The sequence below is a fragment of the Rattus norvegicus genome, chromosome 16, assembly GCF_021556685.1.
Source record: "Rattus norvegicus strain SHRSP/BbbUtx chromosome 16, alternate assembly SHRSP_T2T, whole genome shotgun sequence".
Classification (NCBI taxonomy): Eukaryota; Metazoa; Chordata; class Mammalia; order Rodentia; family Muridae; genus Rattus; species Rattus norvegicus.
In genome coordinates, this window is record NC_141549.1 from 19,069,989 (window position 1) to 19,082,407 (window position 12,419).

Genomic DNA, 12,419 nt, shown 5'->3' on the forward strand with positions numbered 1-12,419 from the left:
CCTTCCGCCTTCCTCCTGTCTTTGTTTTCACCACAGGCAGAGGGGGCTTTGAAAGAAGTGAGACCCAACTCTGCCTTGCCCACCCTGTGCCCACACCATATGCTCGCCTCTCCAGCTCGCTGGCTGTTTGGGCTCGTTGTTTCTCAGGAGCCTTAGCTCTTTGCCTGTGGCTTCGGGAAAACTTCCCTCGAGCCTTTTGTGAATTCCCACTACTCCCCCAGCCACACCTTCGCCCTTTCATCCTCTATGCAGCATAGCCCTTCAAAGTGCCTGCTCTCCAGCCACTTAATTTTGCTAGTCCTGAATACCTGAGGGCCCCCAGACACATGCTGCTGGGCCCAGTGAGGCCAGAAGAGTTCAGTAAGTACAAAAAAGAAAAAGCCATAAAAGAATCCTGTCCCTCCAAGTAGCCAGAAAACAGCACCAGCTAGTGTCCTGCAGCTGGGTTTCAGAGTAAGGGTACACACACCCCACTTAGCTGTCTGACCCAAGCTGGCAGACAGCCCTCTCTGGTGTTTGACCTCTGCCCTCTGGATGACCTTTACCCTTTGGGGCAAAGAAGTTGACCTTAAGGTGCACCCACCCTTTCCCTGTGTTCCCATGGAATTAACTCTTTCCTCTCCAGTCCAGGCCTTTCTTTGCTTAGGAAAGGAAGGTAGCCATGGTGTACTTTCTGACAAATATTGACCTAAGTCATTGAAGGTGGCTGGGAATGTTAAAAGGGGTGGGTGGAAGAGCTCTTTATTAGCCCTGAACTCTTTACCCAGGGGTCTCCTGTGGAGGAGCAAGGCAGGTTTAAATCAGGGAAATTTCCTCAGCCTCAGATTCCCAGAGGAGAACCACCAAAGCTTTGATAGAGCAGCAGCAGGACCAGTAAAAATCAAAGCCTACCAGACCGAGAAGGGCAGAGCTGGGACCTGCCCTTCCCTATGACCATTCCTTTGGGAACTCCCCTCCCCCTCCTGCTTGTACCTGGCCGTGCTCTGGGCAATGTGGTAGTGAGAGTCTGGGTTAGGGCCTGTGGGTGCCCCAGCCTTTCTCCCCCGGAAAGCCTAGACAGTGGGAACACCAAATCTTAACTTTGTAGCGTACTGCAAATTTACGTACTAGATATGGGATGTGGAGAGCTCCCAGCCTGGGTTTGTGTGCTCTGGGGCCACCAAGCCTGGGGTCATTGTTCCTCTGCACCCTCAAAAGACTGGTGCTGAGTTCCAGGATGGCCAGCCGTGTGGGGGAGCACCGCATCCCTCCTCCCATCGCTCCCCCGGTGTCGTCAGCAATCAGCGGCGCCACCCAGCCTTGCCCGGCTGGACTCCGCTTGGGGGTGGGGGTCAACAGGGTCGTGACGAGGGCGGCCAGGGACAAAGGGCGCTTGTCTGCGGCCTTCCCTGACCGGGTGGCTGCTTCCCGAACGCCGGGAGTCCGCTGATTCACGCGGACAGCACCCCCCGCCCCCGGCCGCGCCGCCCCGGGGGGTAGGAAGTGGTGGTGGGGGGAACGCGGGGCGGCGGCGAGTCAACTTTCCCTCTTAAGCCCCGAAGGAATGTCGGCGGATTTCCTGAAATCCGACCCCGGCCGCCCGCCGGCCGCCCGCCCCTCACCTGGACCAGCTCCCCGGGGAACGCCAGGAGGGGCGTCGGGGCTCACCTGGGGGGCCGGGGTCAAGTCCTCTTCCGCTTACCCCCAGCGGCCTCGAGGAGCGGAAAAGGAGGGGGTGCTGGAAGCCATTAAACTCTTACTTTCAGCCCTGGGGCGCTCCAACCCAATCCCTCATGCCTCAGTTTCTCTATCTGAAATACGCATACGACGTCCTATTTTACACTGAACGATACCCCCCCTCAACACACACACACACGATGTCACGTGGCCCAAGCTGGCTTCAATTTTTCGGCCATCCTCCTGTCTCAGCCTTCACTATTGAGACTGTCAGGCCCGCCCATGTCTTCAGCCCCCATCCTCCCCAGCTTGGCAGCCTCTGCTAGCTCTCCTGTACCCTGTCACCTAGGCCCATCCCCTGTGCCATTCCGGGTTCCTGTGACCTAATTTGGAAGGGGGACAGCCCTACCCTATATGTTTTTTGTCAGAGAAGTCATGGCAAGAAAATCTTTGTTGAAAGGAGTGTTTGTTTGAAATTGAATGAAGGACCGTAATTGCGGAAGGGTTAAGTGCCCGGGACTCTGCAAATGACAAGTGTGAACTTGAATTCCGGCTCTGCCCAGGCGTCCGGATGCCAGGTTTCCCACCTGTAAATTGGGGAAACAGACTTTGTGTTTGGTTTCTTGAGCCAGGGTCTCACTCTATGGGCCAGGCTGACTTAGAACTCTTAGCCCAGATTGACCGTGACCTCCCGGCGATCCTCCTGCCTCAGCCTTTCCGCGTGTTGGGTTGATGAGCATACGCCAAAGCGTCCGACTTGGGGAAATAGTCGGGGTCCCATCCCACAGGGACGGTGCCCGGGGTGCGCTGGTGGAAGAGGCCCAGCCCGGGAGGGGCGGGGGAGGGGCCGCGCCGGGATCCAGATGTTCAGGTCCGCCAGGCACAGCCGCGCCTGATTAAGCCACGTGGGGGCCGGCCCGGGCCGCTGAGATGAAAGCGAGCGGCCGGCGGGGACCAGGGCGCACCAGCCCCTCCTCCCGGCCGGAACCTGCGGCTCCTAGTGACCCGACGACCCTGCGAGCGGCCTCCTCGTCTGCTGGGGCGGAGCAACAGGGCGCGCGGGGCGCAGGCACCTGTGCCAAGCAGGCCACTGGGGCTCAGAGCCCCCGCCCTGGCGCCCGGACGGAGGAAACTGGGAAGACCTCTGAACCCAGGACGGAAGCCACAGTGTCCTTGTTTGCCTCAAGTGTTCCCACCAGATGGGAAAAGTGAGCGTCTCAGTGGCCTTCTTAGAGTGATGGGGGCCTCCGAGTCCCTGGGAGACACTAGGTTCCCTCAGGTCTGTTTCTGCACCGAAATGGCGGGCGACCACCTTAAGTGTTGCGCCCTGAAGGACCTCCTGGAGGAGGCAGCGGCCCCTAGAGTACCTCCCCTAGAATCCTAGTGTCCCAGAAGCAGGCTGACTGTGGCTGGTGGCCGGCTGGTTTCGAGCCCTAAGATGCTCCAAATCCACTCTGGTTCCAGCTCTATGGTCCTACTCTCTCCTGGCCTCCCTTCTTCCACTTCCTCTCTCTTCACTCCCAAGTCTTTGTCCTCCTCCTCCAGGTACTCAAACACCCCTTGTTTCTCCTCCTCCCTCACTGTCTTCCTTCTTTCCATTTTTACCTCTTCCCCTCCCCCACTCTCCGTTCTCTTCCTCTTCTCATTCTTACCTCCCCACCCCCACTATCTTCCTACCTCCCCCTCCATCCTTTCAGGCCGTCAATCTCTTCATCCTCTTGGTTTCCTTTTCTCTCTCCTCTTTCATCACCCTGTCCATATTCCTCTTCCTTGCTCTGCCTCCTCCCTTTTTTTAATTCCTTAACTAAGGATCCTGGATGTTCCTGGCCCCAGTTGCTCTTGGCCTCCATCCCTGAGTGGCCTGAGATAGGCCTGTCACCCTATCTAGTCAGGTCCTCTTAGGCATCCCCGGCCCGCTGATTCAAATACGGGCAGGGGTGCCGGGCCATAAGCATCAAGACGATGTGGTGTCCCTGACCCAGGTAGAGATTCACCTGCCCGCCCCGCTCGCCGCAGCCCCCTCCCCCTTCCCAGGCTGCCTCGCTCAGTGACGTCAACACCCGGTCCCGCAGCCTGACACCCGCACCCGGATCCCGCGCTGCGCACGCTCAGCCATGGCTGCGGTAGCGTTGCCGCTGTTGTTGTTGTTGGCGTCACCGGCCACCCCAACCCCAGCGCGCGACCCCTTCTCTCCGCAGCTCGGGGACACTCAGAGGTGCCAGCAGCGGTGTCGGCAGCGTCACCCTGGCTTGCCCCCTGCGCAGGTAACAGATGGGTTCTCAGGAATTCAGTCACTGGAAAAGGGGAGGGACCTGAGGCAGGACCCTCAGGTGGGGGAGGGGATGCGAGTCCCTGATATGGTATTGCTGGAGACGGATCCTCGGAAGGGGCCTGGATGGGGGAACCTCGGATGGGGGAGAGGAGGTACTTGCCAGGACGAGCTGATGTGGGGTCCCTTAGGTTGGCAGAGGCATGCGGGATTTTGAGAGTCTCTAGAGAGATGCGGGAGCCAGTGTCCCTAGAAGTAGTGGGGAGACACAGTGGTAGAGGATCTTCAGGAATGGGAGGAGCTGAGGGGCCTGCAAGGAGGGTGGCTTGGAGGAGAGGGGTCTCTCAGAACTGCCCTTCCTTCCAGGAAGTGATTAATTGGTACCCAGGAAGGGATGAATTGGCACCTGGGGTGAACACTGTAAGTGGGGACATACCACAGGATGGCTGGGACCTGTGCTTGAGAGGTCCTGGAGCTCACCCCACCCGCAGTACAAGGACGATTGGGTGCCTGTCCCTGCCTCCCTATGGGGGAGGCTCTTTCCTCTTCCCACATTGCTCACTGCCTTCCCGGAGCCAGCTCTGCGCCACTCTGTCCCTCAAGTACAAGCTCTCTGCTCTCTGAAAAGCCCTCTGCTGCCGCCATCCTGAGACTTGTGCAGTCCATTCCTCCAGCCAGGACCTTCACTATCCAGCCTGCTCAGAAGCTGCTTTCTGTTTCTCCGAGGGCAATACCCACCCCCACCCCAAATGATGATCCTGGGCCTTCTGAAACCTCACTTCAGTCTCATGGATTCTTAGGGGGACCCTAGCCTTCTTCCCCGAGTCCCTTTGCTTGAGTCTCTATCTCCCTTCCCAGCCTGAGCCAGAGGGCCCCTCTGAGTCCCCGAATAACAAGGCCGTCCTGATCAACGCTTGTGAGCGGGGCTGTCGGCTTTTCTCCATCTGCCGCTTCGTGGCCAGGAGCTCTAGGCCCAATGCCACAGAGACAGAATGTGAAGCAGGTGAGTCCTCTAGGGCTGGGTGAGCCTTGGGGCTGCCCTGAGGTATCCTGGGAATCGGCTCCCAGTGACTCCATCGTGTGGCCCACAGCCTGCACCGAGGCTTACGTGAAGGCAAAGGAGCAGCAGGCCTGCAGTGAAGGGTGTTGGGGCCAGATCCCTGAACCTGAGACCCAGCTGGAGCAGAAGGTGAACCCCTAACCTACAAATCTCCATCTCAAAACCAAGCTTCTTCCCCTGAAAGCGCTGTGTGAGCACAGCTAGTCTGTGGCAGGGCAGGGTGGTCTGTGTTGGATACTGAAAACTCTGGTTATCCCAAACTAGTTGTCTAAGTCACTACAACCCAGTCTCCCAGCTTGAATTCGTTGACAGTTCTGTCTTGGGCTTCCCCTTCCTCCCAGGAATTGGCTTTGGACCCACCTAGTGGGAGCCTCTCCCTGCGGCACCTGTTCACCATGCTCTGCAGTGACCTTATGAGTTCTGCCCAAGATTTAATATCCTCCACCTGGACATACTCCCTTCAGACAGACAACCGGAAGGTGGTGGTGTTCCAGGTGATGGGGGTGGGGTGGGGGGGAGGAATGACAATGAACTGGAGTGGCATATGAGGTCCTCACAAGAGAACTTGAGGCAGTGTTACATTCAGGAACTCTGTTCTTGACATCCATGTAGCACCACCCCTGCTGTGCCTGAACTCAGTTCATGAGGCTTGGCAGCCATTACCTTACTTCACTGAGCCATATTACCTGCCCTCCATTTAGTGCTTTACCTGGAAAGGGGTTTACTCTCATTGGCCCTGGTTGGGTCACATGACCATGTTAGTCAATCACAGTAATTCTGTGTTCTTGGCCTGGACATCTTCCTGTTCCTAGGGATTATTAGAAGGGTTAAGGCTAATGGATAGGGCTGGAGAGATGGCTCAGTGGTTAAGAGCACTGACTGCTTTTCCATAGGTCCTGAGTTCAAGTCCCAGCAACCACATAGTGGCTCACAACCATCTGTAATGGGATCTAATACCCTCTTCTGGTGTGTCTGAAGATAGTGTAGATAATTTTTTTTTAAAAAAAGGCTAATGGATACAGCCCATGGGATGGTGTTCTCCTGATTGACTCCTAGGAGAACTGGACGCCATTTGGACTAGGAACTCTAGCTCCCTTGCATCTGAGATGAGCCTACTGGGGCTCAGAGTGTATGTCTGTGACATTTTGTTTCCTGTTCAGACCCAGCCTGTGGTTGAGAACTTTGCATTCCAAGGGAGCCGTCTGCAGCGGGTGGAGGTGACCTGGAGGGGGTCCCACCCCAAGGCCCTAGAGGTGCACATGGGTAAGATTGCAACATATCCATGATCAGTGTCACGGGATCTGCAGTCTCCCAGGGTTCAGTGGTTTGCCTCCACATTCTATGGGTCATATCCCAGGATCCCTTGCATCTCTGCTGCAGCATTACACATCCTCCAGCCCAAGTCTTGGTGTCCATTTCCCACTCCTTACCATGCTGGCTTTCTGGCTGAGACTGGGACTGAAATGCCCCTACCTTTCAGACCCTATGAGCCCCTTGGAGAAAGTGAGGAGGGCGAAGCCCCACCTGAAGACCAGCAAAGCCAAGGTGGAGTCTGAGGACCAACAGGAGAGTGACTTCCTCAGTTGCATGTCCAGGTAGGTGTCAGTGGGCTGGGCTGGGCACCGAGGTGTGAGGCTCAGACAGCTAAGTGAGGCCTATCCTTGGAACAGGCGTTCCGGGCTACCTCGATGGGTCCTGTTCTGTTGCCTCTTCCTCTCCGTCCTGATCATCCTGTGGCTGAGTTGCTGCACTCTGGTCACCACACCAGGCCAGCACCTCAAGTTCCAGGTGAGTAACAGTCATGGTGGCTAGGGCTCAGGGTGGGTGGAAGGCCCAGGGCTGCATGCTGGGAAGTCCCGCTCGCCCTGGGAAGCCAGACAAGGCCCTTTTGCCTCAATCCCTACAGCCTCTAACTGCAGAACAGCACAAAGGCCTCCTGGTGGAGTCAAACTGGCCCTTGTACCCACCCCTGCCACCTGCTTATGAGGACAGCCCCCCGCCTTACAAGTTGAAGCTTGATTTGACCACGCTGTAATCTCGCCTTTTTCCAAGTACAAGGGCCTCGCCACATTCACTTACTCTGTACCCTAAAGTCCAAGGTCAGGGTGGAGTCTTACCTCCCTCTCTTGCTAGCACATCCCTCGGTTCCCTTGAGACAAACGAACCTAAGTGGCAGGGAGAAGGGGATCTGGCCTCCCCGCCCCGTCTTGCTTTCCCAGGGCTGGTTCACATGTTCTAACTATGGAACTTCATCCATGTTGCTTTCTTTTTCTTCCTCTGTGTCCTCACTGTGGGCCTGAGGTCTTAGGGGTTCCCCTCTGCTAAGGTTCTTTCTCTTTATCTCTGGAAACCCAAGGCAGATGGTGGGAACTCCATCCCAAGAAGGGGATAAGGAGACATGAACCTTTAAATAAAGTGAATAAAGATAGGTTGGCCGAGCCTGCTTCAGTCTGCGACTGCCCTAGGATGGGCTGAGTGGGTTGGGTTCTTTCAATCCAGGAGAACCCTGGGAAGTTCTTAAAGAGAAGAGGGACACAAACATCCCTGACACAGCCTGTCCCACCTGTAGCCTGAGTGAGTTTGTGCCCCTTCCTGGACCTGATGTCCCTCCTGCAAAATCAGTGGGTAATCCCTTGAAGAAGTCTGATGATGATTTTGTGTTTATCTGACGTCCCTTCTTTCTCTTAGGGGCAGAGCTCTGACCCACTGCAGACAGACTTAGGGCCCCTGGTGGAGGAAGGAGATCCTAGGCATGAGCCACGCCCCCAGCCCCTCACTGGGGGAGACTAAGCAGGGGCTCCATCCCTGAGCCATACCCCCAGCTCCTGATTGGGGGATTCTAGGCAGAGCCTCCACCCCTGAGCCATTCCCCCAGCCCCTCACTGGGGGAGTCTAGGCAGGGGCTCCACCCCTGTGCCACTCCCCCAGCCCCTCACTGGGGGATTCTAAGCTGTCTTTCAGCCATTGAGCCACATCTACCTTTATTTTGCTGACTTTATATTTTGGTTATGTAGGCCAAGCTGGTGAGGTAACTGAGGTGTGCCATTAGTCCCTCTTGCAATGATTTCTGGAGTGTTTCCTCAGTAGCATGAATTCTGTGCACCGGCTGCAGAGGCCCTCACTGCTGGGGCAGTCCGAACACCCTGTCACTCTCCCTGGCACTGGGAGACAATGACCAACCCCACTACCACCACACACACACACACACACACTAACCAGTTAGCCCAGTTACAGTCCTCACATCTGGGGACCTCTAAGTAGCCTTCATTCTTCCCAGGCCTCTACCTTATTCTAACCCCATGAGTGTCCCCTCACCCCCTGAGCCTCCTTGGTTTCCATGACAGCCCTAGATCCTCTTGCTCTTACATTCAGGCTCTCTCTAGCTTCCCCCCAAGTCCTATCTGGTCAAGAACTAGTTTGATTACCAACACGGATGTCTCCTGGTTTCTGTTGTCATAGAGCATAGAGCACTCCCAAGTACAACTGTACCATCAAGGCCCCCACAATCTAGTTTGGGAGATTAGACCAACCCTTGCTTGCTGTAATCTGGTCACAGGATCACAGAAATCTCAGTCAGCCTCCCTCCCTCCCTCCCTCCCTCCCTCCCTCCCTCCCCTCTCTTCAAGGCTGGCCTGGAACTCTCGACCCTCCTGCCTCCACCTCCCAAGTGCTAGAATGGAAGATATGGTTCGATCACCACGCATAGTTTGTACAGCGCTAGGGACAGAGTCCTGGGCTTCACAGACGTGCTAGACAGGTCTCTCACAACAGAGTTCATCCCCTTTGATCCGACTTGAACCTTACTTGAGTCTCTCTGTTGTTGCCGTAAGAAGCCATTTTGGCTCTGTCTGTGGCTTTCCTGCCTTCTCAGCATGATCCACTCAGATTGTAGGATTTGCAACACCTCATGGACATCTGGGATAGCCTGGGAAACACTCAATTGTCCCATGAGGAACTCAAGGCTGCTCTGCCAATTACTAGCTGCTGGTTTCTACCAGAATGTCAGGAGAGAGAATCCTCTTTGACCACATAGCTGACAGCCAATCTTGATAGAGTTCTTTTTTTTTTCCGGAGCTGGGGACCGAACCCAGGGCCTTGCGCTTGCTAGGCAAGCGCTCTACCACTGAGCTAAATCCCCAACCTTGATAGAGTTCTTGAAGCCTCAGTTTTCTCACTTGTCCCCAAGGTTCTGTTTGTGATCATCTGGTGTGGCATACAGATCAGGTGGTTATAGATGTCTGGCTGGCTTCATGGCAATCTGCAGGAGCAGAGGGTTGTCATGGGAACCCATATCCTAGTTCCCTGGTGACAACAGCCCACAGTAGCTCTGCCACCAGGGCTAGGAACACAGGGATCCAGACTCAGTTGTACAGCAGACAACGCACACACTCTGGACCGTTTGAGGGAAAGACAGAGATTCCTGGCCTCCTGAAGGGAACTCAGAGCGAAAGCCAGATTCCCACACTAAAGGCTTCATCACCATAAGGGCTGTTCCCTGTGCCCTGAAGGCTGTTCCCTTTGCCCTCCTGACCAACTCTTTGGCCTGAAAGAAGATCCCAAGCGTTCCAACTCTGGCCCACAACCTATGTCACAATGTCTCAGCTCTAGTTTTTATCATGTTGACAATTAAGCAGTTGCTTGTTCACTTGTGTGATGATTAGTTTAATAAATGGTCCCTCTGCCAGATGCAACACGCTGGGCGTCTCGGTCGCAGCTGTGTCCCACACACTGAGGAAGCCATTCTCAATACATCTTTGTCGACACGCTCTTTGCTCCGCCTTGCCTCGCTTCCCGCTTCCCACGGTGGCCCCTGTTGCTCCCCCCACCCCCGCCCCCAGCTCTTTTTGGCACTCGATTAGGGCCTTCTGCAGCATGTCCACCTGGAATGTATTGGAACATTCTGGACTTTTCTATAGTGTTCCAAAAAATGTTTGAATGTTCTGGAACATTCTAGAACACATTCAACTCTTACTAAAGCAGGGATGGCACCATTCACTGACCTGAATAAAGCACTGGCTTCCCTCTTCAACTCTTTCAGACTCCTGCCCTTGTGCATCTCCTCCCACCTGGAATGGCCTTTGTCCCTGACCAGTATATGTTGTGGATTTATATTTTCCATTAGAATATACTTCTCAAATGTTCTGGAACTCAAGGTCAGAATTTTAGTCTGATGGGAGTGTATTTACATTCTCGTCAGTAGCTGAATCCTCTGTCTAAAAAATAGAAAAGCCCAAGGTGGACATCTCCCGAGAATATCCTCTGTCCTCCACACACAAATACACACACATGACTATTCCTCGTGAACACATGCATGAACACACGAGAAATAATGCTGAAGAGAGCTGCTTGCATCCTGCACTACTTGCTTGCGGTGTTGAGATGGCTTTGGGCATGTTAGGCTCCTTACAGTCACCCCAGCCAAGGGATTGACTTCTGTGAAACAGGACTGACTCCATGCCCCATAGTCACAGTCAGGTTTCATAAGCAGAGCTTTCTATGTCACCCTTACACTTCTAGAACATTCCTGGAGGTCTTTACAGTCCAACCTTACCCCCAGGCAGCTCCTTGCCCAGTCTGTCTTCATGGGTCAGCAAGGGCTATTTCTCAGTATCACACGAATAGGCTCCAGCCTGCCCTCCAATTCCAGTGGCATCTGGCTGTGTCACTCTGGGTCTACCGTGGATGAAGGTTGGCGGCAACTCCTTTTTCCTTGCTGTATTGCTGTCCCTTGAGCTACTCCTGGCACTGAACTGTGCTCTTCTACCTCATGTCCACCTGGAACATTCCGGACCCTTCCAGTACATTCTGGAAATTTGCCTTTTGTGTGACTCTTTTATCAGTCCACCTGTTGTTGATGGATCTTTGAGATATTTTCAGTTTGTGGCTGTGTGTGTGTGTGTGTGTGTGTGTGTGTGTGTGTGTGTGTTATTTATTGGTTTTGGTTTTTAGAAAACCACAAGCTAAAGGCCTGGAAAGATGTCCCCATGGGTAAAAGCACATGCCACCAAGCCTGCAAGTGTGACTTTGATCCCTGGGGCTTGCATGGTAGAAAAAGGGAGCTGACTCCCACCTGGTCACTATGGCATGGACCAACCTGCATACACGCACACAAATAAAATCAACCACCAACAAAGTACTTAGAAGAATGCAGAGGTGTCCTGCCCAAAGTCACTCTCCATAGGTAGTTCAAAATGTGGCTTCACTCGGGAAAGAGCAGATTCAGATAATGTCAAAGGTGGGTCCTCCACATCGAAATGGACTTCCTCGATTCTCTTTGCATCCATCCATCATTAATCTGTCTGTGTGTCTACCATCCATCCATCCATCATTTGTCTGTGTGTCTACCATCCATCCATTGTTCGTCTGTGTGACTATCTATCCATCCATCCATCCATCATTTGTCTGTGTCTACCATCCATTCATCCATCCATCCATCCATCCATTTGTCCATCCATCATTTGTCTGTGTGCCTATAATCTATCCATCCATTCATCCATCCACTTGTCTGTGTGCCTATTATCTATTCATCCATCCATCCATCCATCCATCAAATACTCACCTCCCTATCAATGGACCCACCCATCCCCCTCTATCCATCTAAGGACCAGCACAGGCTTTAGTCCATGTGTCAAGGGCAGAGGATGACTTGCGGGACTCAGTTCTCTCCTCCTGCCATGTGGGTTCCAAAGAGCAAACTTAGGTCACTGGGCTTGGTGACAGGCATCTTCATCGTGTGAAGCCATCTGCCTGTCATATTCCTTTTACTTTTCTTGGAGAGAAGCTGCACAGCCCAGCCTGGCCATGAAGATGCTTTTTCCCTAGCCTTTAGAGTGCTGGGCAGGCAGGTGTGCATCACCATAAGCAGCCTAGATCGTCCTGTAAAAAGCAAAGCTGGAGGGAGAAACTGAAGGGCTAGAGATTTCAGTGGCTCAGAGCTCAGCGACGAAGACTGGTAGGTGCCCTTGCAGAGGACACAGGTTCAGTTCCCAGCACCCATGTGGTGGCTCCCAGCCACCTGCAACTTTTGCATTGCTTGGGACTCTGCCATCTGACCCTGAAGCCACCAAGGCATCTGGAGCCTGCAGACCTGAGACTGGGGTGGCACACAGGCACGGTCCCCAGGCATGTTTTCTTGCTTGTCTCTAGACTGTGGCTGTATGTCTGACATGTGGGTTGAATCTGGACAAGTGTGAAATGTGCACACATCTGGACACCATGGATTGGGGCAGCACGTGTGCAGGGCATGGCAGCTATGGGCCTCTCTGCCAGTTGGGCTAAGCCTGCACAAGCACAGCTGGAACCAGAGTTCGAAAAGCCGACCTTGGGTGGACAAGGGTGTGTCCCCAGAGCATGGGGGACTGCAGAGACTCCTACAGAGCCATGGCTGGTGTCTGTGCATTTGTACAGTATCATCTCCTGGGTATTTTATACAAT

The 12,419-nt window shown here is 54.2% G+C and overlaps 1 protein-coding gene across 2 annotated transcripts; it reads left to right on the top strand.

Annotated features, from left to right (window-relative positions):
- Positions 1 to 3,702: 3,702 nt before the first annotated feature.
- Tmem59l (transmembrane protein 59-like) lies at positions 3,703 to 7,438 on the top strand. 2 transcript variants are annotated; one of them, XM_087588252.1, is made up of 9 exons: positions 3,703 to 3,920; positions 4,292 to 4,345; positions 4,784 to 4,928; positions 5,017 to 5,114; positions 5,327 to 5,479; positions 6,146 to 6,248; positions 6,466 to 6,580; positions 6,656 to 6,773; positions 6,892 to 7,413. In XM_087588252.1, exons 1-9 carry the CDS (start codon positions 3,771 to 3,773, stop codon positions 7,018 to 7,020), a joined length of 1,065 nt encoding a protein of 354 aa, XP_087444378.1. In that variant the 5' UTR covers positions 3,703 to 3,770; the 3' UTR covers positions 7,021 to 7,413. The 2 variants fall into 2 exon arrangements, with proteins under 2 accessions (XP_087444378.1, NP_001257984.1); NM_001271055.1 differs by lacking the exon at positions 4,292 to 4,345 and having other exon boundaries at positions 3,715 to 3,920; positions 6,892 to 7,438.
- Positions 7,439 to 12,419: the final 4,981 nt, after the last annotated feature.

What these genes read in the sequence shown, in the direction of transcription:
- Tmem59l (XM_087588252.1), top strand. Translation starts at nt 3,771, where the DNA reads ATGGCTGCGGTAGCGTTGCCGCTGTTGTTGTTGTTGGCGTCACCGGCC. An exon ending in CTGGCTTGCCCCCTGCGCAG is followed by an intron (nt 3,921 to 4,291) that starts GTAACAGATGGG and finishes CCTTCCTTCCAG; the next exon opens with GAAGTGATTAATTGGTACCC. An exon ending in GCCAGCACCTCAAGTTCCAG is followed by an intron (nt 6,774 to 6,891) that starts GTGAGTAACAGT and finishes CAATCCCTACAG; the next exon opens with CCTCTAACTGCAGAACAGCA.